This window comes from Brassica napus, chromosome A3 (genome assembly GCF_020379485.1).
Source record: "Brassica napus cultivar Da-Ae chromosome A3, Da-Ae, whole genome shotgun sequence".
NCBI lineage: Eukaryota > Viridiplantae > Streptophyta > Magnoliopsida > Brassicales > Brassicaceae > Brassica > Brassica napus.
In genome coordinates, this window is record NC_063436.1 from 15,010,932 (window position 1) to 15,034,007 (window position 23,076).

Below are 23,076 nucleotides of genomic sequence, written 5' to 3' on the forward strand. Positions count from 1 at the left end.
CTTACTTTTACTAGATGGTCTTCCTTCATGTCTTGTTGAATTTGGATGTATACTCTTAACATATACTCCAATTTTGCGACTCCTAACTTTTAAAACTTCATAAAAATACATCATCTTCAGTCATTTGCAGGATATGTGTGTTTTCATTCTCTCAGTTATCTTCCTCAAGTCTCTGGAACTAAAATCGAAAATAAGAAAGTAAAAAAAATCAAAGTGGGTTGAGAGACCACTTGATCAAACTTTTAGAGAGAAAAAAACAAAAAGAAAACGCCTACTTTATCAAATGGAAGTGGTGATCATAATGGACATTTTAGACTGCGTTGATCATATTGTCCACCCTAAATCATATGGTTGGATAATTCAAAAATCAAACGTGTGAAGTCAATTGTTTTGTTTTCCTTTCGAATTGAGGTGCAATTGAAGTTGTTATATGATGTTTTATCCCAAAGAATACCCATCCTAAGCAGATGTGTGGTTTGTAGTTTGTACTTGTATGTTTTTTTTGGAGTAATACACAGAGAGTACCTATCATAATTAATTAGCAACATTCAACACTATAGTTAATAGACTTTAGTGGACCACCTGGTTTTCATTTAATTCCATTGTTAGTGCTTTCTTCATTGGATGGAGGATATAACTTAAACGAATGATTTTACAGGCTTTTCAAATATATAAAGATATTTATCATTTTTAAAAATAGAAACTGTGTGGTCCATTTGCTATCAATTCAACTAGAGGTGTAAGCCCCTGTATAGGAGATAAAGGATTGAAATTATTAGAGTTTACAAAAATCAAATGTTTACACTATTTGATCATTCAAACCTCATTCTAAAATTCTAATAAATATGTTTCCACAGTAATTATCCTCTGTAAAAATAGATAAATGGATAATGCCTGCAACAACCAAAACGTGTTCTGTTATTGAAAAATTAGAAATAATCAAAAGAAAATCTAGTACTACTATTAAAAATGTCGTTTAATTTGAAATTTGGTTGAAGTTAATCTAAAGTCACGGAAACGCAAAACGACAAGCAGGTTGGCTTCTTAAAGCCCCACGACGCCCATTGATTGAGAAAGCCCTCACACGCACCTAACCGAACCCCTTTAGAGAGAGAGAGAGAGAGAGAGAAAATGGCCGTCTCGTCGTTCCAGTGCCCTACGATCTTCTCCATCCCCAGCTTCCAATGCCGTTCCGATCCAGATCTCGTCGGCTCCCCCATCGGAGGATCATCTCGCCGCCGTTTCAACCCCACCGCCGGTATGCCGTCGCCGTTCACCGGCGGCGGTCGCATGTCCTCAATGATCTTGAGGTTTCCTCCTAATTTCGTCCGTCAGCTGAGCATCAAAGCCCGCAGAAACTGCAGCAACATCGGCGTCGCGCAGATCGTGGCTGCTAAGTGGTCCGACTCCGGGTCACCACCGGCGGTGGCGGCGGCAGCATCGTCTGCTTCCGCCGCCGCCTCAGCCCCTGCGGCTGCCGTTCCTCCCGTCGCGCTGAATGGCGCGGACGAGGAGGTAGTGGCGGCCGAGGGGATTAGGGAGATAGGTAGTGTACAGCTGAAGGATTCGAAACCCTCATTTTTGAGCTCCGATGGGAGTCTCGCTGTTCATGCTGGTACGTCGTCGGAGCTATAGATCCATGTCACTCGTTTTCGTTCTGCAGTTGATAATTTGAGTTTATGTTATGATAGGTGAAAGATTAGGTCGTGGTATAGTCACCGATGCTATTACTACTCCTGTGGTCAACACGTCTGCCTACCATTTCAAGAACACTGCTGAGCTTCTTGACTTCAAGGTGCCTGCCTTTAATTATCTACTTGCTTGATTTGGTGTCTCCTTGAATGTAATTATAACTTAATAGCGAAAGAATCTTCTTTGACTTTATTTCTTTCAATTATTGTAGGAGAAACGGAGTGTCAGTTTCGAGTATGGTCGTTATGGAAACCCTACCACTATCGTTCTTGAGGATAAGATTAGGTTTTTATATTGTTCTAATCTCTTTAACACTTGGATTTTTTTATTTTTTTATTTGTTTTTGTCCTGAGGATTGCGATGTATGATTGCTTTTGGTTAATGTATTTTTGTGCAGTGCACTTGAAGGTGCTGAATCAACCTTGGTTATGGCTTCTGGGATGTGTGCGAGCACTGTTATGCTTTTGGCCTTGGTTCCTGCTGGTGGCCACATTGTCACTACTACAGATTGTTACAGGAAGACTAGAATTTTCATGGAGACTTTTCTTCCCAAGATGGGTATCACTGTAAGCACCCATTGAAATCCACATTTTTAATTACAATAATGATTCCTGAAAGATATAGAATTTCAAGTTGAATGATTAACCATCATGTTTATGTCCAGGTCACTGTGATTGATCCTGCTGATATCGCGGGTCTTGAAGCTGCTGTGAATAAGTACCAAGTCAGTTCTCTTACACTTGTTGTATTTTCTTAGAGGAGTTGAAAACCAAAGAGTGTATGTCTGACAGCTTCGTTCTACTGGTCTAACAGGTTTCTCTCTTCTTCACTGAGTCACCGACAAACCCATTCCTTAGATGTGTAGACATTGAGCTAGTTTCGGAAATATGCCACAAAAGGGGAACTCTTGTTTGCATCGATGGCACCTTTGCAACACCTCTGAATCAGAAAGCCCTTGCTTTTGGTGCTGATCTTGTCGTGCACTCTCTTACCAAGTACATCGGAGGACACAACGATGTGAGTACAAACTGTTGCTAAGGGCCCTATTTGGCTGTAGACTTTGTTCTCAAAGACTGTTTCTCTCCTTGCCTTAGGTTCTTGGTGGATGCATCTGCGGCCCACTGAAGGTGGTTTCAGAAATTCGCAATCTGCATCATGTGTTGGGAGGCACACTTAACCCGGTGAAACACCTGACCCTCTCATGAATTTCTCTTATTTATGCACTTTATTTCATGAATCTCATAAGTTCCGTGTGTTAAACAGAACGCAGCGTACCTAATCATCCGAGGCATGAAGACAATGCATCTTCGTGTACAGCAACAGAATTCAACTGCCTCAAGGATGGCCGAAATTTTAGAGGCACATCCTAAGGTATATGCAATAACTCTTTCTGTGTTCTTACCGCTTTTTCCAGTAAATTTGACGCGACACTATAAAAAACGGATGCATTTTGATTTGGCAGGTGAGTCATGTATACTATCCAGGCCTTGCAAATCATCCCGAGCATCACATTGCCAAGCGACAAATGACTGGTTTTGGAGGTGTAGTCAGTTTCGAGGTAAACGATCAATCACTCTTTCCTAATTAAATAGAAGAATGGTCCTCTAAATGGAATGGTGATATTATCTCTTTGTATGGTAGATTGATGGAGACATTGAAAGAACAATAAAGTTTGTGGACTCTCTCAAGATTCCGTACATCGCACCATCTTTTGGTGGCTGCGAAAGCATCGTGGACCAACCGGCCATCATGTCTTACTGGTATGTATATGCTTCAATGTCTTTTTTGACGAAATCTATCAATCTTGTGGTTTTACTAATTCATCATCTTGTGGTGTTTGATTTTTATATGATAGGGATCTGGCACCGGAGGAGAGGCTCAAGTATGGAATAAAAGACAACTTGGTTCGTTTCAGCTTTGGAGTTGAAGACTTTGAAGATGTCGAAGCTGACGTTCTTCAAGCTCTCGAAGCCATCTGAAGTTCCAATTATTTCACTCCTTAAAACCGTTGTCGTTTAAGTGATGCTTTGTCTTCTCTGTTTCCTTGCTTCTTTTTTTTACCTCTCCCTGTTTTCAGCTATCACGGTAATAATGTTCCGCCACATTTACCGTTTCGTAATAATCGGAAAACTATTTATGTTGGGCTTAAACACATGCATGCCATTGGATTTGTTTTGTTAAGAAACAAGGCTCCGCCTTATTGAAGGTTAAATAAATCTGGAGGCTGCAAGTTAATGACCTATGTGCCCATAGCTTAGTGGTAGGTCACCTAATGTTGGAAACCACAAAGCCTTGGGTACGAATATTGGTCATCCCCACCACCACCATACTCCCTCTGTTTCCTTCCGTTATTATCATTTATTATTTGATTCAATATTAGAGGCATTCTCAAATGCCTTGTTTTTTCTTTTGGGGGGGGGGTTTCCTTTGTTGCCGCTAGTTGTGAGCTCCGAACTTTTCTTCTGTTAGATTTGAACTGAAGATAATTTTCTTCTGTTGAAATTTGTGGGTTAAGAAACAACAAACACACAACTTTGATCACTCAGAATAACAAGAAGAATATACTCTGACAACAATATAGCTAAAGAAGCTTAACTTGTTAATTAATGGACCATTTTATAGGCCCATTAGCAAAGAGAACAACGTTAATAGGCTACTACTTATAGCTGAAATGAATCCATGTGCTGTCCTCCAGCTAGCAAGTAATCAAACCGGAGCTCCGGACGGACCCCAGTAGTTGCATTTATCAATTTATCCGATACTTTCTTTTTCTGAATCCCGATGCAGCTTGGGTTAAAAGTAAGTAGCAATGGACAACTCCAGAAACTTGGTTACGTGTCGCATCATGGACTCATGATCACCGCCTTGACTGATTCATGCCAAAGGTTTGATATTTTCTTCTGTTTTTTCTATATTAAATTTGTGTGTGTTTTGATCGAAAAGCTGCAGCCTTTTTGAAGAGCCCTCTCTTGTTTCTGCATCGAATCATAGATTGCTTCTGGGTTTATAGCGTATTACTCTCCATGCTCTTCACAGTTTAAACATTCGTTTTTTTTTGTGTGTGTGTGTGTGTGTGTCAACTTTCACATTTCTTCTTCATTTTGCTCCAGATTTGCTGAAAACTGCAAGGTTCCAATTTCGGAGTTATGATTCTCTCAGCGCTTTTAACATCAGTGGGAATCAATCTTGGCCTCTGTTTCCTCTTCTTCACTTTGTATTCAATACTGAGAAAGCAGCCTGGCAATGTCACCGTCTACGGTCCACGGCTTATTCAAGATGGCGAGTCTCAGCAGACAAATGCCTTCAACCTTGAGAGGCTTTTGCCTACAGCTGGTTGGGTCAGAAGAGCATTAGAACCTACCAACGAAGACATCCTCTCCAATCTTGGCTTAGATGCTTTGGTCTTCATTCGTGTGCTTGTCTTCAGGTGATTTTACTTCATTCAGAATATTCTTTATTCTTTTGGGATGAATGATTTGATTCTTTTTGGTGGCAGTATACGAGTGTTTAGCTTTGCTTCTGTGGTTGGGATCTTCATCCTTCTTCCAGTGAACTATATGGGAACCGAGTTTGAAGAGTTCTTTGATCTTCCAAAGAAGTCTCTTGATTCCTTCAGCATCTCTAATGTTAATGATGGATCAAATAAGTAAGAAATCAAAAGCTATATTCCTGGAAAGAGTAGTCCTAATTTTCTTTACCAACGCTTATGCTTGTATGTGTTTTGATTCAGGCTATGGATTCACTTTTCAGCAATATACATCTTCACAGCGGTTGTTTGCTATCTCCTTTACTATGTAAGAATCCTCTTCTTTTCTCCATTCATTCTACTCCTTTTGCGCCTAACATGTGAACATAAAACAATGTTTGGACTAACTTTTACAGGAGCACAAGTACCTTTCATCTAAGCGGATTGATCATTTTTATTCATCCAAGCCTCAGCCACATGAATTTACCGTTCTTGTCAGTGGCGTTCCTGTTGTGTCTGGAAACAGTATAAGTGAAACAGTGGAAAGCTTTTTCAGGGAGTATCATTCTTCCACTTATCTTTCTCACGTGGTTGTTCAACGGACAGACAAGTTAAAGGCTCTCATGGTAAAGCTTTTATCAACTTAGGATTCTATAGTGCCTTAAATCTTGATGTTTCTGGACTTTATATATTTGTTTACACTTGCAGAATGATGCTGAGAAGCTATACAAGAAACTTACTCGAGTGAAATCCGGAAGCATATCTCGTCAAAAGTCTATGCGGGATGGGTTCTTAGGGATGTTTGGGAAGAAAGTTGATGTGGTTGACCATTACGAAAAGAAGCTGGAAAAGCTAGAAGACGACATGAGATTGAAACAGTCTTTGTTAGCCGGAGAGGTAAGAACTTGTCTTTGTATTGTGTGATTAATTGCATTCTTCAACATTTTCATTGTTTCTTTTTCCCTATTTAGGAAGTTCCAGCCGCTTTCGTTTCATTTAGGTCAAGACACGGTGCTGCTATAGCAACAAACATTCAGCAAGGAATAGATCCAACACAATGGCTAACTGAGCCAGCCCCAGAGCCTCAAGATGTTCATTGGCCATTTTTCACTGCATCGTTCGTGAGAAGATGGATCTCCAATGTGGTGGTATTCGTGGCTTTCGTAGCTCTGATAATCCTATACGTTATCCCTGTTGTGTTGGTTCAAGGTCTTGCTAATCTCCACCAGTTAGAAACATGGTTCCCTTTTCTAAAAAGCATACTTAATATGTGAGGAAAACCCTCTTCAGTTAAATATGGTTTCAGTTGAACCAAGTACTAGAAAGGGTCTAATCTCACTTTCTTTTGTATCTTTTGCAGAAAAGTTGTGAGTCAAGTGATTACGGGATATCTTCCGAGTCTAATTTACCAGCTCTTTCTTATGATAGTACCACCCATTATGCTTCTACTTTCCTCAATGCAAGGATACATTTCTCATAGCCAGATAGAGAAATCTGCATGTATCAAGCTTCTAGTCTTTACTATATGGAACAGTTTCTTTGCAAATGTACTGTCTGGATCTGCTCTTTATCGTGTTAATGTATTCCTTGAACCTAAGAATATTCCCCGTGTGCTTGCTGCTGCTGTCCCAGCTCAGGTAATAAAAACAGAATCCGGTTTTGAGATGTCAGCAATTTATATTTAGAGACAATGATTCATGTTTGATCATTGGTGCAGGCATCTTTTTTTATATCTTATGTTGTGACCTCTGGATGGACTGGTTTATCATCAGAGATCTTCCGTTTAGTTCCTCTTCTCTGGAATTTTGTGATGAAAATTTTCGGTAAGGAAGATGACAAAGAGTTTGAGGTCCCTCCTACTCCCTTCTGCCAAGAAATCCCAAGTATTCTCTTCTTTGGACTTCTCGGTACAACTTACTTCTTCCTTTCGCCATTGATACTGCCCTTCTTGTTGGTCTACTTTTGTCTTGGATATGTCATCTACCGCAACCAGGTAACCAAACCAATCTTACTGCTCAGTTCCTTTACGTATACTCTCCTTTGATTCTCCTAAAATTCTGATAGAGACTTATAAGAATCTGCTCTGTTACATTACTCTTAGCTTTGATTCGTTTCCCCTTAATGATGGTGGTTACCAGTTACACCCATGGTTTCATCAGAACTTGGTTGTAGTAAATTAACTTTACTGCTGGATGCAGCTTCTAAACGTGTATGCGGCTAAGTATGAAACTGGTGGAAAGTTCTGGCCAATAGTACACAACTCCACTATCTTCTCTTTGGTTCTGATGCACGTTATTGCAATTGGAATATTTGGGCTTAAAGAGCTTCCATTGGCATCTTCTTTGACAATCCCTCTTCCGATTCTCACCGTCCTTTTCAGCATTTACTGCCAGAGACGTTTCTTAGCGAATTTCAAATCTTATCCTACCGAGGTAAATAGTTTAGAGATGATTGCTCTTTCCTCAGAACTGTTTGAGAACATAGACTCATAGGGGCCACAAACTGAGCATAATGCATAGTCCTTAGTATTTGGAACAAGAACATTTTGCAGTCTCATATATATATATATATATATATATAATTCTTAGCATAAAGCCTTATGTTTCTGTTGCCATTCATGACTTTTTTATATGTTTCACTGTTGTAGTGTCTGGTAAACAAAGACAAAGCAGACGCGAGAGAGCAGAACATGTCTGAATTCTATGCGAAACTCGTTGTCGCGTATAGAGACCCTGCTGTTTCGGCATCGCGGTATGCTCGGGGCATCTCACTTGAAGATCCTCCACTTCTCCGTTCAAATCAAGGCTGAAAATAAACTTTCCTCAAAAGAACTCTTGCTTGACCTTTTGAAGTTGGTTATGTAGTTAAACACAGTCTGTGTCCTTTAACCGATGGATGAAGACACTATACCGGCTGCCGTGTGCATTGGTTCTTCACCTAGAATGAACCGGGTTTGTGTTATATTTGTCTACAAGTTGTATAAAAGGAAAATAAAATATTTGGTTTGCCATAATTAGACTATTAAACCGATTTGGTTTGCCATAATTAGTCCTTTACAAACCCTATACCCTAAGCTTGAAGTTAGGGTTTTCCCTATTATTGTGTTTGGCGTTTCTTCTCCTCTTTCTTTTCACTGGTGAGTACTATGTTTTTGTATTACCCTTTTTTTTTGCTTTCTTCTCCTCCTTACTTTGTAGTTACATTGATTAAATATAGTTCTTTTGAGCTTTGGCCTTTCTTTCTTCTGTGTGTAGTTGCATCCTTTTTTGTAGAAAATGGATGAATCGGATTTGTGCTTTGTTCTCCTCTTTGCTTTGATTAATATAGTTCTCTTGAGATTTGGCCTTTCCTTTTTGTGTGTGTAGTTGCATCCTTTTTGTAGAAAATGGATGGATCAGGTGGTGTGGAATCGATTCTACGAAATTACAAGCTCGGGAGAGTTCTCGGTATCGGCTCCTTTGGTAAGGTAAAGAAAGCTGAGCATACTTTGACAGGACATAATGTTGCCATCAAGATCATCAGTCGTCGCAAAATCAAGAACATGGAGATGGAGGAAAAAGGTACATTTTTGTTGTAACCACATGCTAATTTAGTTGATTTTGTTTCTGTATATGACTTTGAGATTCTGTGGAAACTCACATAGTGTTGGTTCATGTTTTCTCTTTGATGCCAGTGAGGAGAGAGATCAAAATCATGAGTCTCTTTATGCATCCTCACATCATCCGTCTCTATGAGGTCATAGAGACTACCACAGATATTTATCTTGTCATGGAGTATGTGAACTCTGGTGAGCTATTTGACTATATCGTACAGAAGGGTAGACTACAGGAGGACGAGGCCAGAAAGTTTTTTCAGCAGGTGTTGTTTTTCTTTTGATCAACATGTAACTATCCAAGCCATCATCATTGTATTTGAGTTATAAAAAAAATTGAGCCATGACTTGAGACTTTGATGTAGATAATATCGGGAGTGGAGTATTGCCATCGGAATATGGTAGTTCACAGAGACCTTAAGCCTGAAAACTTGCTTTTAGAATCCAAATGCAATGTAAAGATTGCTGATTTTGGCCTGAGCAACGTTATGCGAGATGGCCATTTTTTGAAGACAAGCTGTGGAAGTCCAAACTACGCTGCTCCAGAGGTAATTTATTTAATCTTCATGTAGCTGAGAGAAGCACTATATATTGAGATCAGTAAACTGTTTCAGGTCATTTCGGGCAAATTATATGCTGGCCCTGAAGTAGACGTATGGAGCTGTGGTGTGATACTCTACGCTCTTCTTTGTGGGACTCTTCCGTTCGATGATGAGAACCTTCCCCACCTTTATAAGAAGATAAAGGTACTGCAAAAACACGTTCTGTTACTTGGTTCTTTTTTTTCCTTTTCCATATATTTTTTTAGTCCATCATCTTTGAAGTAATGCATAAACTTGGGTTCTTGAAGTTACAATTTTCTCTTTCCCGTTCTCCAGGGAGGGATATATATACTACCTAGCCATCTATCAGCTGGTGCAAGAGATTTGATCCCCAAGATGCTCGTGGTCGACCCCATGAAAAGAGTAACCATCGCTGAGATCCGGCAACACCATTGGTTCCAACCTCATCTTCCAAGGTATTTAGCTGTTCCTCCTCCAGATACGGCGCAGCAGGCCAAGAAGGTGAACCTAACGTATCTACTATTATTTTCATTAGAGATTGTCTCTATTTCAAAATAGCGTAAAAGCATTGCTTTCATTTATAGATTAATGAGGCGATTCTGCAAGAAGTTATCAATATGGGATTTGACAGAAACCACCTCATTGAATCTCTCCGCAACCGGACTCAGAATGATGTATGTGTTTCTCTCAGCCTCCTGTCCATTTGTTATTTCTCTTTTTTGAATTGTTGTTCGACTGATGTCTAACAGGGCACTGTGACATACTATCTGATACTGGACAACCGGTTCCGTGGCTCTGGTGGTTATCTCAGGGCCGGGTTTCAAGAGACTATGGTGCGTCTTCATTATCCTTTTTTGACTTTAGCAAAAGGTTTTTGAAGTAATCCTTGAATATTAAAATTAATTAGGATGGTACTTCGCGTATGCATCCAGCAGAAAGCGTAGCTTCACACGTTAGGCTTCCAGGACTAATGGAACTCCAAGGAGCTGGCTTGAGATCTCAGTACCCTGTTGAGAGAAATTGGGCTCTTGGACTTCAGGTCTTGATATTTTTTTTTCTGAATTCAAGCATTTGAAAGTTTTTTTTTCTGTTTAGTTTGATTGATAATTCAACCACTTGATCCAAACAGTCTAGGGCTCATCCGCGTGAAATAATGACAGAGGTCCAGAAAGCCCTGCAAGATTTGAATGTTCGTTGGAAGAAGATAGGGCCCTACAACATCAAGTGCAGATGGGTTCCTAACAACGCTGATGGAATGGTCAGTAACTCGATGCGCGATAACAGCCACTTTGGAGATGACTCCAGCATGGGCGCAGCTGTTAAGCCTCCTAATGTTGTCAAGTTTGAAACTCAGGTAAAAATATGAATGAAATGGTGTTTGCTTGCATGTCACGCTGTTTCTGATGTGTTTTAGTGTCAGTGGCCACTTGGAAGTGTTGGAATATAAATATAATTAATCTTGTTCAGTTCAAATATCAATCTCCGGGGCTTGATGATATGTTTGTTGTTGATGATGAAACAGTTGTATAAAACTCAGGACGGCAAGTATCTGCTGGATCTTCAGAGGGTACATGGAGCTCAGTTTCTGTTCTTGGAGCTATGTGCTGCTTTTCTTACTCAGCTCCGAGTCCTCTGAATAATCGAAAACCGGATCACTTTTAAGAATATTCCGCACTTCCCTCATTAATAGTGTAATACTCAGCTTTGTACATAATTTGTAGCTTTTAAGTTTTACTACTTTTAAAACATCTTTTTTGTAAACAAACATTACATTCTCAACGAAAATCTTAATATAATTATATAATCTCACCAGACAAAAAGATGATCAAGACCGGTAGACTCTGGTATGTAAGTAACACCATAATTGGCTGGCCACACAAGATTAGATCTGCGTGTAACTATGTCGGCCTTATAGTCCATTTGATAGAGACAGAGAAGAAAGTTCAAGGATGCTGCAGAGATCATAACTGGCGAAAATTTGATTGAGAAAGTGCAAATGTCAAAGATGTCCGCCTTATAATCCATTTGACTGAAGACTAAGTGTTGTCTTGACTTAGTTCAGAGTTCAAAGATGAAGAACGAAGACTTAGTGTCCAAGTAATCTGTAAAAGCAACTTTCCTCTTTTATCTAGCAAGAAAACAGACTCAAGAAAGAACAATTCTGCTTGAGAAGAGATAGAGATAAAACATGAGCCATGAGAGTATCTTTTCCCTCTTGATCCTTCTCACCATACTCTTTTTGATGAACTTTGATTCTGCCTCGAGCTCTTGTCAAAAAAAATGTGGCACAGTGGAGATCCCCTTCCCATTTGGAATCGGAAAGGGTTGCTATTTCAACGAATGGTACGCAATCAAATGTGTTAATAATAACTCTACCTTCCTTTCTGTCGCTAGAAAGGAGGTTTTGTATATTGCCCTTCCGGGTGAATATCGCGTTCAAGGTTTTGATTCATACGGGTCAGTTTATATCAAGAACCCTATAACTTCAAAAGGATGTTCCAGCAACGACGAGGAAGATGTATCACTTTTAGATCTGACGAACAGCCCTTTTTACGTCAGCTACAAGAATACTCTTATTGCTGTTGGTTGCAACATGAGGGCATCGTTAGAAACTGCGGAGACAAGCATGGTGGGATGCACCTCTACTTGCGGCACAACAACACAACAGCTCTTGCCTACGCCCATTCGAAACTATCTCGCCTACGCTAGTTGTAAAGTCAAGAAATGGAAAACAGGCGTGCAATCCTCTCACTGTGATGCAGGAAGCACTGAGAATCAAACAGTCTGCAATGGTATTGGATGCTGCCAGGCAAGTATGCCGGACGAGCTTCAACAGCTCGTTGGCGTGACAATAGATGACAATACCACAACTTCAGGAGGGTGCAAAGTTGCCTTATTAACGGACGATCCATTCATTTTCGAAGACATATCTGATCCGAGACATCTTCATGTTAAAGGATATTCTACGGTTGAGTTAGGATGGTTCATTCATACAACCAACTATTCCTTCATAGAATCCTTGGGATGCGTTATAACAGATAAATTCAATAGTACTCAACCCTCTTACAGAAGAAACTGTACATGCAGCTATTTAGCCGATACTGATTACTATGCAAGTTGTGCGTGCAACAAGGGTTATAGAGGCAACCCATATGTTCCCGGCGGATGCAAAGGTCAGTAACTCTGAACATTACTTTTTTTTCGAAAAAGAATGTAGAAGTTGTTTTTAACCATGGTAGTAGGTAGATCATCTCCAACATTATTCCATATTTTATTCTAAAATATAGTAGGGTTGGAGTAAAACTTATTGGTTTATATATTTTGATTGATTTAGAAATCCATATAGTATTTATAAATCCAAATAAAATATGCAAATCCGGAGGTTTTCCCTCGGATTTGAGTCTTTGTATTTTTAACTAAAAAATTCAAACAAATCCATTCAAGTCCATTATAAAATCAAATATATTAGTAAATTCGTACGACTTGATTTGATATAGAATTTATGAATCATTAAACCAATAACACCTGATTTTAATACAGATTTGAAAATCACAGAACCAATAACACTAGATTTAGTTCGGATTTTCAAATCCATTAAAATGCAACAACCAATAACCCCTACTCAATTTCATTACGGAGTTAATGATACGAGAGAATGGTTTATTGTTTATCAACAGTTCCATTATTTTCTGAACTCAGATATTGATGAATGCCAAGAAAATAAAATTACTAAAGGTCATGAGCTCTGTTCGCCGGGGTCCACTTGTGCTAATCATCAAGGATACTATACTTGCGTACCTCCAAAGACTAGGCCAATTGCTATAGGTAAAATGTGGAAGCTTCTTTAATCCAAAGTCACTCACATATATTTAAAGCTCTTCGTTTGTGGGTTTTGTAGGGATTGTTATTGGCTTCGTAATATTGATATCAATTGGTGGACTGTACTGTCTATACAAGTTATTTAAAAGACAAAGGAGGATCAACCGCAAAAAGAAGTTTTTCAAGCGAAATGGAGGTCTATTGTTACAACAACAATTGATTTCAACGGAAGGCAATGTGGAGCAAACAAAAATATTCAGCTCGAAAGAGTTGGAGAAAGCCACAGAGAATTTTAGCATAAACAGGGTACTTGGACAAGGTGGTCAAGGTACTGTGTACAAGGGAATGTTGGTAGACGGTAGAATCGTGGCAGTCAAGAAATCAAAAGTTGTCGACGAAGACAAACTTGAAGAGTTCATCAATGAAGTTGTCATTCTCTCACAAATCAACCATAGGAACATTGTCAAACTCTTCGGTTGTTGTCTTGAGACACAAGTACCAGTTTTGGTTTACGAGTTTATTCCTAATGGTAATCTTTTTGAACATCTTCACGATGAGCTTGACGACGACACAATGACGACTTGGGAAGTGCGTTTACGCATTGCTACAGATGTCGCTGGAGCTCTTTCGTATTTGCATTCGGCTGCATCATTCCCTATTTATCACAGAGACATTAAATCTACAAACATAATGTTGGATGAGAAATGTCGAGCCAAGGTGTCTGATTTCGGCACTTCAAGGTCCGTAACGGTGGATCATACACACCTAACAACAGTGGTTTCAGGTACGGTAGGATATGTGGATCCAGAGTACTTTCAATCTAGCCAGTTCACGGACAAGAGTGATGTGTATAGTTTTGGAGTTGTGCTAGTGGAGCTCATCACTGGAGCAAAGGCAATTTCTTATATCCGGTCCGAAGAAAATAGGACACTGGCAACGTATTTCATCCTCGCAATGAAAGAGGATAGACTCGAAGAAATCATCGATGCTCGAATCAAAGAGCAGTGCAAGTTGGAACAAGTTAGGGTGGCAGCAAAACTCGCAAGGAAATGTTTGAACCTCAAAGGGAAAAAACGACCAAGCATGAGAGAAGTGTCGATGGAATTGGAGAAGCTTCGGTCATTGCATGGACATCCTCAACCACAAGTCCATGTTATTGAAAGCGATGAAGAGGATGAAATCATGGAAGTGAACATAGGCATTGAATCGAGGAACAATGTTAACGTAGCTGTTACTGACAATGTTGCATCTTCATTCTTAGATGTTGAACCATTGTTTCCTCGTCAAACATGGTAGATGTTTTAATATTTATTTATGTGTATAATAATTAATAAGCATATACATGCAAATCAGCTAACTTTTTAAAGTCCCTACCAAGCTACCAACCCTAAACTTGTGACCTTAATTTCAACATATTAAAATTCACATTAGAACTTGAACGTTTTCAGACCGTCCTGGTTTGTTTGTGACACATTTTTAATTTTATGGACTACAAATGATGCCAAGTGAAGATGTATGACATTGGCTAAAAGTAGTGGTAACTCTTTTTTCTCCCATTTTCAACCTCTTTCTATTCTTGGCGGTTTCCGAACACCGACTCTGGCATCACTCTCAGTCCTCCGTAGTATCTCATTCATCCCATTAGTTTGAAAAATCTTCGCATTCGCATTCGCCCCAGCATTCATTTGACTCACCGTATCATCTTCCGGTTTCTTGTGATGCACGCCAGAGGAGTCTAGAGAAACGTGCGGCCTAAGAAACGGTTTGTCTTCATTTATTGTTAGCCCAAAAGTGTTCTTTGCAAACGCCATGCTCATGCCACTCACGTGGCTAGCTGATCCTGCAGGCTGGTTATAAGTTAGCGTTGAAGCTGCGTCGTTTTCTTTCCTCTTCTTCGTCCCTGCCCATGCAAACCCGCTTGCTGGAGCCGTGGTTTGAGATAAACCGGTGTAAGGAAACTCGCTTCGAGTGGTCGCTTGAGATGTCTCTGATGGTGTCTGGACAATGATCTCTGTCTCGGCTTCCTTCTTCGATTCCTGATGAAACAGTGAACCAAATTACAAACAAATAACCAATGTACAAATTGTTGATATATATACCTGTTGGGTTGGTAACTTGGTAAGGTTTGTAGGCTCTCTGATTGTTCTACGTGATTTTCCCGTTTTCTTTGATGCCAAGTTATCTCTTTTCTTTATAGTAACTCTTCTCCTGCAAAGCAAATATTTTAATCTTTCAACACACGTAACTTACATAGACAAACATATATATATAAATAATTTCTGAAAATGGATATTGATCGAAACCTTCGTTGAAGTTCTTCACGGTACTTAGCATCCATTTCTTTATTAGGAGGGTACTTAGGTAACGTCGATGGATCACAAGCGTAAGGCTTTGTGTTAAAGTACTGAAATAACAGCAAACCCCCATGGAGAAGATCAGATAACGTCAGTTCAAAGTATATATTTATATATAATTTGATTAATGTTTAGGGTTTTTTTTCACCTCTGACATAAGAGCAGAAGAGGCAGTTCCTCGTTTTTCTGGATCTATAGATAATAGATTCTCGAGAAGATCAATTGCTGTTTTCGGAAACTCCTCAAATCTTTCTCTCAGACAACCTTCATATTGATGTTGTGTTTTAAACATCTTAGTTTGAGGATGGAGCTTGTTCTTTTCCCAAAGGTCTTCATTTGGTGATCCACATAGTTTGTAAATTTTATGAAGTTGTTCAATCTACAGAGAATAAACACACACACACACACAAAAGAACTTATAAAAATGGAACAAGTAATATCATTATATCGCTTTGGCCCATTTCTCACCTCTGTTCTTCCTTTAAGAAGTGGTCTTCCGGTAAGAATCTCAGCGAAAACACATCCAACGCTCCAAAGATCGACTGATAAGCTATAACTCGTGGAACCCATTAGGAGTTCTGGTGCACGGTACCATAGCGTCACAACCCGACTTGTTAACTGATTCTTGTTTCTTGGTGTTACAATATTAGCTAGTCCGAAATCAGCTAGCTTTAAAACTCCTTTGTTATTCACCAGAATGTTTGCGGCTTTAATGTCTCTGTGCATGATCCCTCGTAAATGACAATGTTCTACTCCCCATATAAGCTGCTGCATGTAGCATTTTATCTGAAAAAGAAAATTAAGGCTTATCAGGAAAACAAAACAGAGTTACTTGCACCTGACGTTATGTTTTTTTTTTCTTACCTGTGCCTCGGTGAATTTGATGTCAGGAGATGTACATAAGCCTTCGAGATCGTGCTCCATGTAATCGAACACAAAGTACATGCTGTTTGAATTACGTGACGCGATGATCCCTTCGAGTTTCATGATGTTTGGATGATCTAATCTTCTCAAAATCATGATTTCTCTCGCTATGAATCTTATGTTTTCTGTTTCAAAATTCTGAACCCTTATTTTCTTCAGAGCCATAACTCGTCCCGTCGATACCTCACAGGCCCTGAACACGTTGCTATACGTCCCTTGCCCAATCTAATATTTTTGGAAGAAAAAAAATGGTAGAAATTATTTGTTGGGGTTGTTTCTTGTGTTGCAAGGAATGTTTAGGGGTTTAGGATTACTTTTACCTTCTCTCTTTTTACAAAGTCCTCGGCGCGTAATGGGATCCACCCATGAACGGCCTCCGGTGCGGCAGAGCTAAGCCAGGAGGGCCAACCAGCCGCAACCTGCTCAGCCTCTACATTGCCATGCGACAATCCTGATCTCAAACTAACTCCGGTCGTCTTCGATCTTGGAGCATCGTTGTCATGTTTGCGATGTTTTTTAGGAGATGAGTTGACGACATGGCGATTAGAGGGCGGAGTGGGAAGAACATGACGGTTGTGGTTGTTTTGGGGATGACTTCGGTGGACGGCTGCATCTAAACGGCGGCGGAGACGGCGTGGAGGACCCGCAGGAGAAGAATGCTTGGAGTTGAAGCAACCCATATAATGAAGTTAGTTGTCAGAGAGTTTCCGGACGGCGTGAGTATCGACCCGGGTCGGGTAAACGGGTCCAACACAGGGAGGACAATCCCCGCATTAGCCCATTAAGAATTTTTTTTTTTTAAATGAGAAAAAAAAAACAAAAAGTTTATAGGAAAATAGTTTTGGATGTAAAATAGAGAGAAACCGAATGAAGAGAGAGACAATCACGGAGAATTAGACGATCTTCCTTAATCTTTGGAAGAGAAAGAGGCAATAAAAATAAATATTGTTATCTTTAATCATTTTATTTTTTGTAATTTACATATATGTTTCATATCCTCAATCAATGATTAAATACAAAAGAAAAATACACAATTCAAGAGAAAAAGAAACAAAAACTTATTAGAGGTTTTGAGTTTCATTCCTTTATATGCAAGCATGCACTCAAGTCACATCACACATGTTACAAGTCAATAAGTAGTACCGAGCGGCTAAATCAATCTCGAAATCCTCTGTTTAAAAGTCAATTAGTAGTTATTTGTTTTCTTCTTTCAATCTCAAAAGAACCGGAGATTGGCCTGTATTATTGGTGTTAGCGAAACTCATATGCCCCGACATTGATGTCATACGGTGATGGTCGGACGTTCCCGCCGTGGCTGAGGATGATGCAGCAGTGCCGTTTCTAGGGGCAGGGACGTCGTGATTATGTTTACCTTCGTAAGTTGTAATGACAGCCTTCACATCCGTTGAAGCTCTCTCTACATGTTTACGGACCGTACAATTCGCCGTTGTACATTTATAATAGCTCCTAATATTACCAAAACAAAAGGATATTGTTAATTTTGGTCAAAACAAAAAAAAATTGTAAACAAATAAAAAGAAAATGAAGTAATTTTAATATATACCATAATTAAAATATTTATTTAGGGTCTCAGTTTTATGTAACTATATGAACTCAGTAACCCTAAATATTACCTTGGATGGGGATTTCCTTTGACAACTTTTTGTCCATACTTGCGCCACCTATAACCATCGTCGAGAAGGTCGACTTCACTTCTTGTCTGAACGACGATCTTCGGCTCGGTCACCGACCGGTGAGTCGTCGACACACCACCGTCAGTTTTTCTACAATCCCAAAATTTATCAATCAATCGAATGGATATCACAAACTGAAACGCCAACTAAGAATTTTATTAGGACGAGTACGAATCGACCATATATTATGTTAAATTTAAATATGTATCAATGATTGAAATGTAGACTTATACAAACAATTTGTAGGCTGCAGAGCTTTGGCAATTACTATAGAAATATATTCATGTATGTGATGTCATGGATATCATCTTATTGAAATCTTATTTTTATATATGTATGTTCTTTCTACTATACCTTAACTTTGAAGCCGGAAGATCGTCATCATCAGTATCATTATCATGATCCTTACCATAACCACTGTCATCACTAGATTCCATCATCTGTCCTGAACCACCAATGTAATGAATATCACCAATTTCACCAGAATTTCTGCCACCACCAGCACCACCTCGACGGTTTTGAGGCTTCTCGTGGTCATGCTGACCTTTGTAAATTATCTGAGTGATCTGCCCATCTGATGACCGTTCAACCTTCTTCTTAACCGGACAATTAACCTGAGTGCATTTGTAATAACTCCTCGGATATTCACACCCTTTGATCGGCTTTTGGCCGTACTTCCTCCAGTTATAACCGTCATCCGCCGGTTTATCAACGTTCACCACGTTATACGACCGGTTATTATTGTTGTTATTCGCCGGATTATTATAATGGTTTCTAGCTCTATGATCAGCTTGCGAAACTTCAAAATATTGACGACCATGCACGGCCGTGGATGTCGATGGCGGCATCTGGTTAGGAAATGAGTCTATTCGTTGCGGTTGGACAAGGCTGGTCTGACCTGGTGACTGCTGCATAGGGGTATCATACTACGGATTTAATTTATACAATTACGGAGAAATAAAATTATATGAAAATATATATGTACTATACTAACATACCCAAGAAGATTCTCAACCTTTTAGACTTGAATGTATCAGTTTTATTATAAACCAGGATACTTACATTAAGAACTTATATAAACGTGAATCATAAACTTATATATTTAGTAATTGGGTTATATCAGTAACAACTAGCAGAATAAAACAGGATTTAGTTTTACCATTTAATCAAAAGGTGATTAAGGTTATTAAATAATAATATACCTAGGCCGAATAAAAAAGTTTAATTAATTACCTGAGGTGGAAAGAACATGGGAGAGGTAAGAAGACTAGAAGGGCTAAGGCCAGAAGGAATTGTAAACATCGTACTTCCTCCGGCGAACATCCCCGCCATCGAACGTCCTCCGCCTCCGCCTGGAGACACCGAGATAGCTCCGGCGAGAAGCTGAGAAAACGATGTTGTCCTTTGATTATCCGGCGTCAGAACGTCAGGGAAGCTATCAACGAACAAAGACGAGACAAAAGAAAGTGGCCCTGGGCTCAGACTAAGCCCATCTCCACTGCCAAATAGATACGCAGCCGTTTCAATCGCCGGTGGTCTCTGAGGAACTGTGATCGTGGGTCTTGTTGGAGCTACTAACGTCGTCGTTCTCATCGAAGATACATCGTCCTCCACCGCCATTTCTGAAGTAAATCTCAATCTTTGTAATTAAATCTCTTTAGACTTTGATATTACCGTGTGTATATAAAGAAGAAAAAACAAAGAGACAAGAGTCTTCTGTTTCAATGTCTGATTTTCCAGTTTGGTTTCGTGCAGCCTTGACATTGGTATTCAAAAGTCCGCGGGCTAAAGATGGAATTTCTTTAATCTATAATAACATATCATTATTACTAATTTATTGTGGTCCAATCTCTCTGTTCTGAATTTTACATTTAATCTTTTTTATTAGTACTATGGATAAATAATTCAACTTGCATCTTTTATTTTGTTTGAAAAGTTTGATTAGATAACCAGATTGATGGTGTTTAACTTGTAAAAGTCATCTTATATGCACCATTTGGTCTCCCTTTTTCTTTGTGACAACGTGCTGCTATTTGTACAATTGTACTTATGCATAACCTAAGGTAATTTTTTATGGGTCAATACAATGTTTACTAGACATTTTCTTGTTTGATCTTTTGGAATTATCATTATTTGAAACATTGAGTAAAAGATAACCAAAACTTACATGAGTAAACATATGAGATTGTCGAGTCTTGTATTATCCATATTAATCTATTGTCCCTGAAACCACAATAATTATAAACTCATAACTTAAATTAGTATCATTTGAATATATATAAAGTTGAAAATTATGTCCGTCAGTGTTGATCATAGATGTTTTTTTTTTCGAAGTTTGCCTCACAAGACCGGCACTGCAAGAGTGCAAGGCATCCACCAAATGGCGACAAACACACACTTTTTTAGATTAAATGAACGTAGTGCACAGAAACAAAAACCAAACAATGATTAAATGAACGTATAGATATTAATACAAAACAAGATCAGTCCAGTCATCATGCCATGAAGACTCTAGCTTTGCATAGACTATATTCAGCGTTACGAACGGAGAGGGTTGATATTGTTTTGTTGGCTACGTAAAGGTTAATTATGAATTTACAGGTGGGAATTAAATGCGAATAATGGAATAGCCAATAAGAATTCACCTTATTCCTTTATACGCCAAACACAAAAGGACCAACTTGCTTATTTATATCATGTAGAACCTTTTTGGAACACTTAAATCATGTAGAACATAATCTTCAATGTACAAGAATAAAATTCGAAAAAATAAAAGAACTTTGACTTTTTGTATTAGATAATAATGATAGATAATGAGTTACAAAATTAAATTTATACTTTTTGACCAAAAATTGAAATTCATGCTTCCTTATGTCTTTTCATTGTAATTTTTTTGTTGTTGTGAAAATCATGCTTTACAGAAATTATGCAAGACCTTTAACATATCAAGTGGAATTTTGTTCATATATATCTCTGCACGTGTTGTAAACATGTCAAACTCGAGTTATGAATCTATATATTGGCATATATGTTAATTAACTATGTTTTTTAAACTTAAAATATAATGTTTTTTTTTAAATAGAGCATTTTTATTAAAAAGAAGATATGGTATAGTATAGAGTTTTTACACGTTTCCCTTAATGTATACACTTGGATTTATTTTTGCTATATAATACTTGATTGTATGAGAGATTTGTGTAGGATTTTGAATGGAAAAAATCTAAAGGGGATTTCATTTGATTGCGAAATCATTAAGTTGATTATTGGCTAATTATTACATATCAAACTTAATATTTCCCCACGACTTTGGTCCATTAAGTGATACTATACCTTATACCGCTCGAATCATTATAAGTACTAGGTAATTACCCGCGCTACGCTGCGGAATTTTTTTTAATTTTATTGTTTATAAAATATTTTCATTTTATTAATGAATAATTATATTAATATAAGTTTTGTATCTAAATATTTATAATCTAGACATATATTGTATTTTTTTATATTTTGGTTATTGTATAATAATTATTTATTTGATATTAACTTTTAATAGATTAGCTTCCAAGTTCATTTTTTCGCACCTTTGCTCTCGAGTTGGTGGTGTAAAATCTTTTTTTTTGGGTTTTAGGTTCCAGTTTGTGGTCTAAAATACTCTAATATGATCCTCTTTCCATTCCATAAAAGTATTTCGTATTTAAATTTTGTTTCAATATAAATATCAGTTTTACATTTTTATATATTAAAAAATCAGTTTAATCCTTATTTTTACTTTTTGTATCGATCAAATAAAAAAATAATGTGGAATTCTAATTAAAAATAATATAGAGAACTTAAGCATTTTCTTAATATTTTTTTTACAGCCGCCTTATAACCAGACTTATGTATTTGATCCTTATTTTGATTTCGTATTCTATCCTTATTACTAAATGATATACGCTAAATTTTTGTTTACATTACTATTATATTTATACTTTATTATTCATTTATTTTTCAATTGAGTTTAAAGTTAAGGATAGAAGTCCAATTCATTTTCTTTCTTACGCTTTTCTGGTTCACCAAATTTAAAATTCAACATTGTAGTAAATGTCCTTCACCTCACTTCAAATTTAAAATTCAATATTGTAGTAAAATAATTAGCCTTTGTTAAAATAATATATTTTGTAAAATGATTTCAGTAAATATTCTCCATCGCCAATATTAGTATTGACTTTTGAATAATATTTTACATAGAATATATTATGCGATATTTTGATAAAATTCGTCACATAAATGTTTGTGCATTCTTTATTTGTTGATTTAGTTGCTCTTTCATTTTGATGAACTTGGCTACCAACTTTGAGAATGAGACCGACCATCTGCATCAGAATTAGAACAGAGCAAGTATAATCGACTCTTCTTAGCAGTTAGAACCAAAGCTAGTATGATCGACTCTTCTTTAGTTTCAAAAAGAATTATTCTTGAGAAAATCTCAGCTTAGTTTGAGCTTAACAACTCATCAAATAATTCCATCATCGGTTTGATTGTTTGTGGCTTCTTCACCCGATGGAATTATGGATTGTGAATTTGTGGTCTTCTTCATGTTTGAATGTTACTTATGATCCCTAATAGTGTCATGTTATATGGTCTTCGATTCACAAATTTAGTAATAAATTGTGATAACCTGGTCTACTATAATCTGTTTGGTTTATCTAATTATATTTATTTTTATCAAACCAAAACTCAATTCTTTTATTCACTTTAATCTAACCCGTATATTTCTATAAGCATATATATCTCCTTCTACCTAAAGCCAAGTTGTCATCTTCTTTGTATCGTAAACATTGATGCTTCTCACCAGTACCTCCTTTTTCTTATCTTCTCTTCTTCCCCTCCTTCAGACTTCGTATGGTTCTTGGTTCGTCTCTCAAACCTCCGTTTATGTATGCGAAAAAGACGTTGTGTTCGTCTCCAATCGTCACCACCAATGTTGTCCATA

General features: G+C 38.0%; 6 protein-coding genes across 10 annotated transcripts; 4 read left to right on the forward strand and 2 right to left on the reverse strand.

The window, feature by feature from the left end:
- The first annotated feature begins 1,056 nt into the window (after nucleotides 1-1,056).
- LOC106438910 (cystathionine gamma-synthase 1, chloroplastic) lies at nucleotides 1,057-3,842 on the forward strand. The gene is made up of 11 exons (XM_022716225.2): nucleotides 1,057-1,615; nucleotides 1,692-1,795; nucleotides 1,904-1,977; nucleotides 2,090-2,258; nucleotides 2,357-2,416; nucleotides 2,506-2,709; nucleotides 2,787-2,873; nucleotides 2,956-3,063; nucleotides 3,155-3,250; nucleotides 3,334-3,452; nucleotides 3,548-3,842. The coding sequence occupies exons 1-11, from the start codon at nucleotides 1,132-1,134 to the stop codon at nucleotides 3,669-3,671; spliced, it is 1,629 nt and encodes a 542-aa protein (XP_022571946.2). The 5' UTR covers nucleotides 1,057-1,131; the 3' UTR covers nucleotides 3,672-3,842.
- A 538-nt stretch (nucleotides 3,843-4,380) lies between these two features.
- Nucleotides 4,381-8,386, forward strand: LOC106442079 (CSC1-like protein HYP1). Of its 2 annotated transcripts, none has more exons than XM_048776190.1 (11): nucleotides 4,381-4,577; nucleotides 4,803-5,119; nucleotides 5,189-5,338; nucleotides 5,423-5,486; nucleotides 5,575-5,784; nucleotides 5,867-6,055; nucleotides 6,130-6,428; nucleotides 6,519-6,795; nucleotides 6,876-7,151; nucleotides 7,357-7,590; nucleotides 7,806-8,386. In XM_048776190.1, the coding sequence occupies exons 2-11, from the start codon at nucleotides 4,839-4,841 to the stop codon at nucleotides 7,965-7,967; spliced, it is 2,142 nt and encodes a 713-aa protein (XP_048632147.1). In that variant the 5' UTR covers nucleotides 4,381-4,577; nucleotides 4,803-4,838; the 3' UTR covers nucleotides 7,968-8,386. The 2 variants fall into 2 exon arrangements, with proteins under 2 accessions (XP_048632147.1, XP_048632148.1); XM_048776191.1 differs by lacking the exon at nucleotides 4,381-4,577 and adding an exon at nucleotides 4,686-4,703.
- On the forward strand, nucleotides 8,167-11,117 carry LOC106438911 (SNF1-related protein kinase catalytic subunit alpha KIN10-like). Of its 3 annotated transcripts, XM_022716226.2 has the most exons (11): nucleotides 8,167-8,294; nucleotides 8,524-8,718; nucleotides 8,832-9,016; nucleotides 9,116-9,298; nucleotides 9,365-9,496; nucleotides 9,629-9,814; nucleotides 9,898-9,987; nucleotides 10,063-10,146; nucleotides 10,221-10,352; nucleotides 10,443-10,667; nucleotides 10,836-11,117. In XM_022716226.2, the coding sequence occupies exons 2-11, from the start codon at nucleotides 8,544-8,546 to the stop codon at nucleotides 10,947-10,949; spliced, it is 1,506 nt and encodes a 501-aa protein (XP_022571947.2). In that variant the 5' UTR covers nucleotides 8,167-8,294; nucleotides 8,524-8,543; the 3' UTR covers nucleotides 10,950-11,117. The 3 variants fall into 3 exon arrangements, 1 of the variants encoding a protein (XP_022571947.2); XR_002663602.2 differs by lacking the exon at nucleotides 8,167-8,294 and having other exon boundaries at nucleotides 10,246-10,352; nucleotides 10,836-10,955; XR_001287469.3 differs by lacking the exons at nucleotides 8,167-8,294; nucleotides 10,836-11,117 and having other exon boundaries at nucleotides 10,249-10,352; nucleotides 10,443-10,588.
- Nucleotides 11,118-11,238: 121 nt separating this feature from the next.
- Nucleotides 11,239-14,456, forward strand: LOC106442081 (wall-associated receptor kinase-like 10). The gene is made up of 3 exons (XM_048776189.1): nucleotides 11,239-12,486; nucleotides 13,013-13,138; nucleotides 13,212-14,456. The coding sequence occupies exons 1-3, from the start codon at nucleotides 11,502-11,504 to the stop codon at nucleotides 14,426-14,428; spliced, it is 2,328 nt and encodes a 775-aa protein (XP_048632146.1). The 5' UTR covers nucleotides 11,239-11,501; the 3' UTR covers nucleotides 14,429-14,456.
- Nucleotides 14,457-14,649: 193 nt separating this feature from the next.
- LOC106438912 (cyclin-dependent kinase C-2 C-like) lies at nucleotides 14,650-17,235 on the reverse strand. The gene is made up of 7 exons (XM_022716228.2): nucleotides 16,731-17,235; nucleotides 16,351-16,635; nucleotides 15,955-16,272; nucleotides 15,635-15,865; nucleotides 15,436-15,536; nucleotides 15,232-15,340; nucleotides 14,650-15,168 (listed from the first exon to the last, which is right to left on the reverse strand). Exons 1-7 carry the CDS (start codon nucleotides 17,088-17,090, stop codon nucleotides 14,692-14,694), a joined length of 1,881 nt encoding a protein of 626 aa, XP_022571949.2. The 5' UTR covers nucleotides 17,091-17,235; the 3' UTR covers nucleotides 14,650-14,691.
- A 108-nt stretch (nucleotides 17,236-17,343) lies between these two features.
- LOC111198362 (probable WRKY transcription factor 58) lies at nucleotides 17,344-19,881 on the reverse strand. Of its 2 annotated transcripts, none has more exons than XM_022716229.2 (4): nucleotides 19,338-19,881; nucleotides 18,459-19,012; nucleotides 18,045-18,194; nucleotides 17,344-17,877 (listed from the first exon to the last, which is right to left on the reverse strand). In XM_022716229.2, exons 1-4 carry the CDS (start codon nucleotides 19,722-19,724, stop codon nucleotides 17,604-17,606), a joined length of 1,365 nt encoding a protein of 454 aa, XP_022571950.2. In that variant the 5' UTR covers nucleotides 19,725-19,881; the 3' UTR covers nucleotides 17,344-17,603. The 2 variants fall into 2 exon arrangements, with proteins under 2 accessions (XP_022571950.2, XP_022571951.2); XM_022716230.2 differs by having other exon boundaries at nucleotides 18,459-19,009; nucleotides 19,338-19,871.
- Between the last annotated feature and the right edge of the window lie 3,195 nt (nucleotides 19,882-23,076).

Excerpts from the sequence above, each read along its gene's own strand:
- LOC106442079 (XM_048776190.1), top strand. The coding sequence starts at position 4,839 with ATGATTCTCTCAGCGCTTTTAACATCAGTGGGAATCAATCTTGGCCTC. Across the intron at positions 5,120-5,188 it reads ATTCGTGTGCTTGTCTTCAG|TATACGAGTGTTTAGCTTTG; the intron begins GTGATTTTACTT and ends TTTTGGTGGCAG. Across the intron at positions 7,152-7,356 it reads ATGTCATCTACCGCAACCAG|CTTCTAAACGTGTATGCGGC; the intron begins GTAACCAAACCA and ends TGCTGGATGCAG.
- LOC106442081 (XM_048776189.1), top strand. The coding sequence starts at position 11,502 with ATGAGCCATGAGAGTATCTTTTCCCTCTTGATCCTTCTCACCATACTC. Across the intron at positions 12,487-13,012 it reads TGTTCCCGGCGGATGCAAAG|ATATTGATGAATGCCAAGAA; the intron begins GTCAGTAACTCT and ends TTCTGAACTCAG. Across the intron at positions 13,139-13,211 it reads GACTAGGCCAATTGCTATAG|GGATTGTTATTGGCTTCGTA; the intron begins GTAAAATGTGGA and ends TGGGTTTTGTAG.
- LOC106438911 (XM_022716226.2), top strand. The coding sequence starts at position 8,544 with ATGGATGGATCAGGTGGTGTGGAATCGATTCTACGAAATTACAAGCTC. Across the intron at positions 8,719-8,831 it reads CATGGAGATGGAGGAAAAAG|TGAGGAGAGAGATCAAAATC; the intron begins GTACATTTTTGT and ends CTTTGATGCCAG. Across the intron at positions 9,299-9,364 it reads CAAACTACGCTGCTCCAGAG|GTCATTTCGGGCAAATTATA; the intron begins GTAATTTATTTA and ends AAACTGTTTCAG.
- LOC106438910 (XM_022716225.2), top strand. The coding sequence starts at position 1,132 with ATGGCCGTCTCGTCGTTCCAGTGCCCTACGATCTTCTCCATCCCCAGC. Across the intron at positions 1,978-2,089 it reads GTTCTTGAGGATAAGATTAG|TGCACTTGAAGGTGCTGAAT; the intron begins GTTTTTATATTG and ends ATTTTTGTGCAG. Across the intron at positions 3,453-3,547 it reads CCGGCCATCATGTCTTACTG|GGATCTGGCACCGGAGGAGA; the intron begins GTATGTATATGC and ends TTTATATGATAG.
- LOC111198362 (XM_022716229.2), bottom strand. The coding sequence starts at position 19,724 with ATGGCGGTGGAGGACGATGTATCTTCGATGAGAACGACGACGTTAGTA. Across the intron at positions 19,013-19,337 it reads CCATGTTCTTTCCACCTCAG|CAGTCACCAGGTCAGACCAG; the intron begins GTAATTAATTAA and ends ACCCCTATGCAG. Across the intron at positions 18,195-18,458 it reads CTTCCGGCTTCAAAGTTAAG|AAAAACTGACGGTGGTGTGT; the intron begins GTATAGTAGAAA and ends TTGGGATTGTAG.
- LOC106438912 (XM_022716228.2), bottom strand. The coding sequence starts at position 17,090 with ATGGGTTGCTTCAACTCCAAGCATTCTTCTCCTGCGGGTCCTCCACGC. Across the intron at positions 15,866-15,954 it reads TTCTTAAAGGAAGAACAGAG|ATTGAACAACTTCATAAAAT; the intron begins GTGAGAAATGGG and ends TATTCTCTGTAG. Across the intron at positions 15,169-15,231 it reads CCAAGTTACCAACCCAACAG|GAATCGAAGAAGGAAGCCGA; the intron begins GTATATATATCA and ends CTGTTTCATCAG.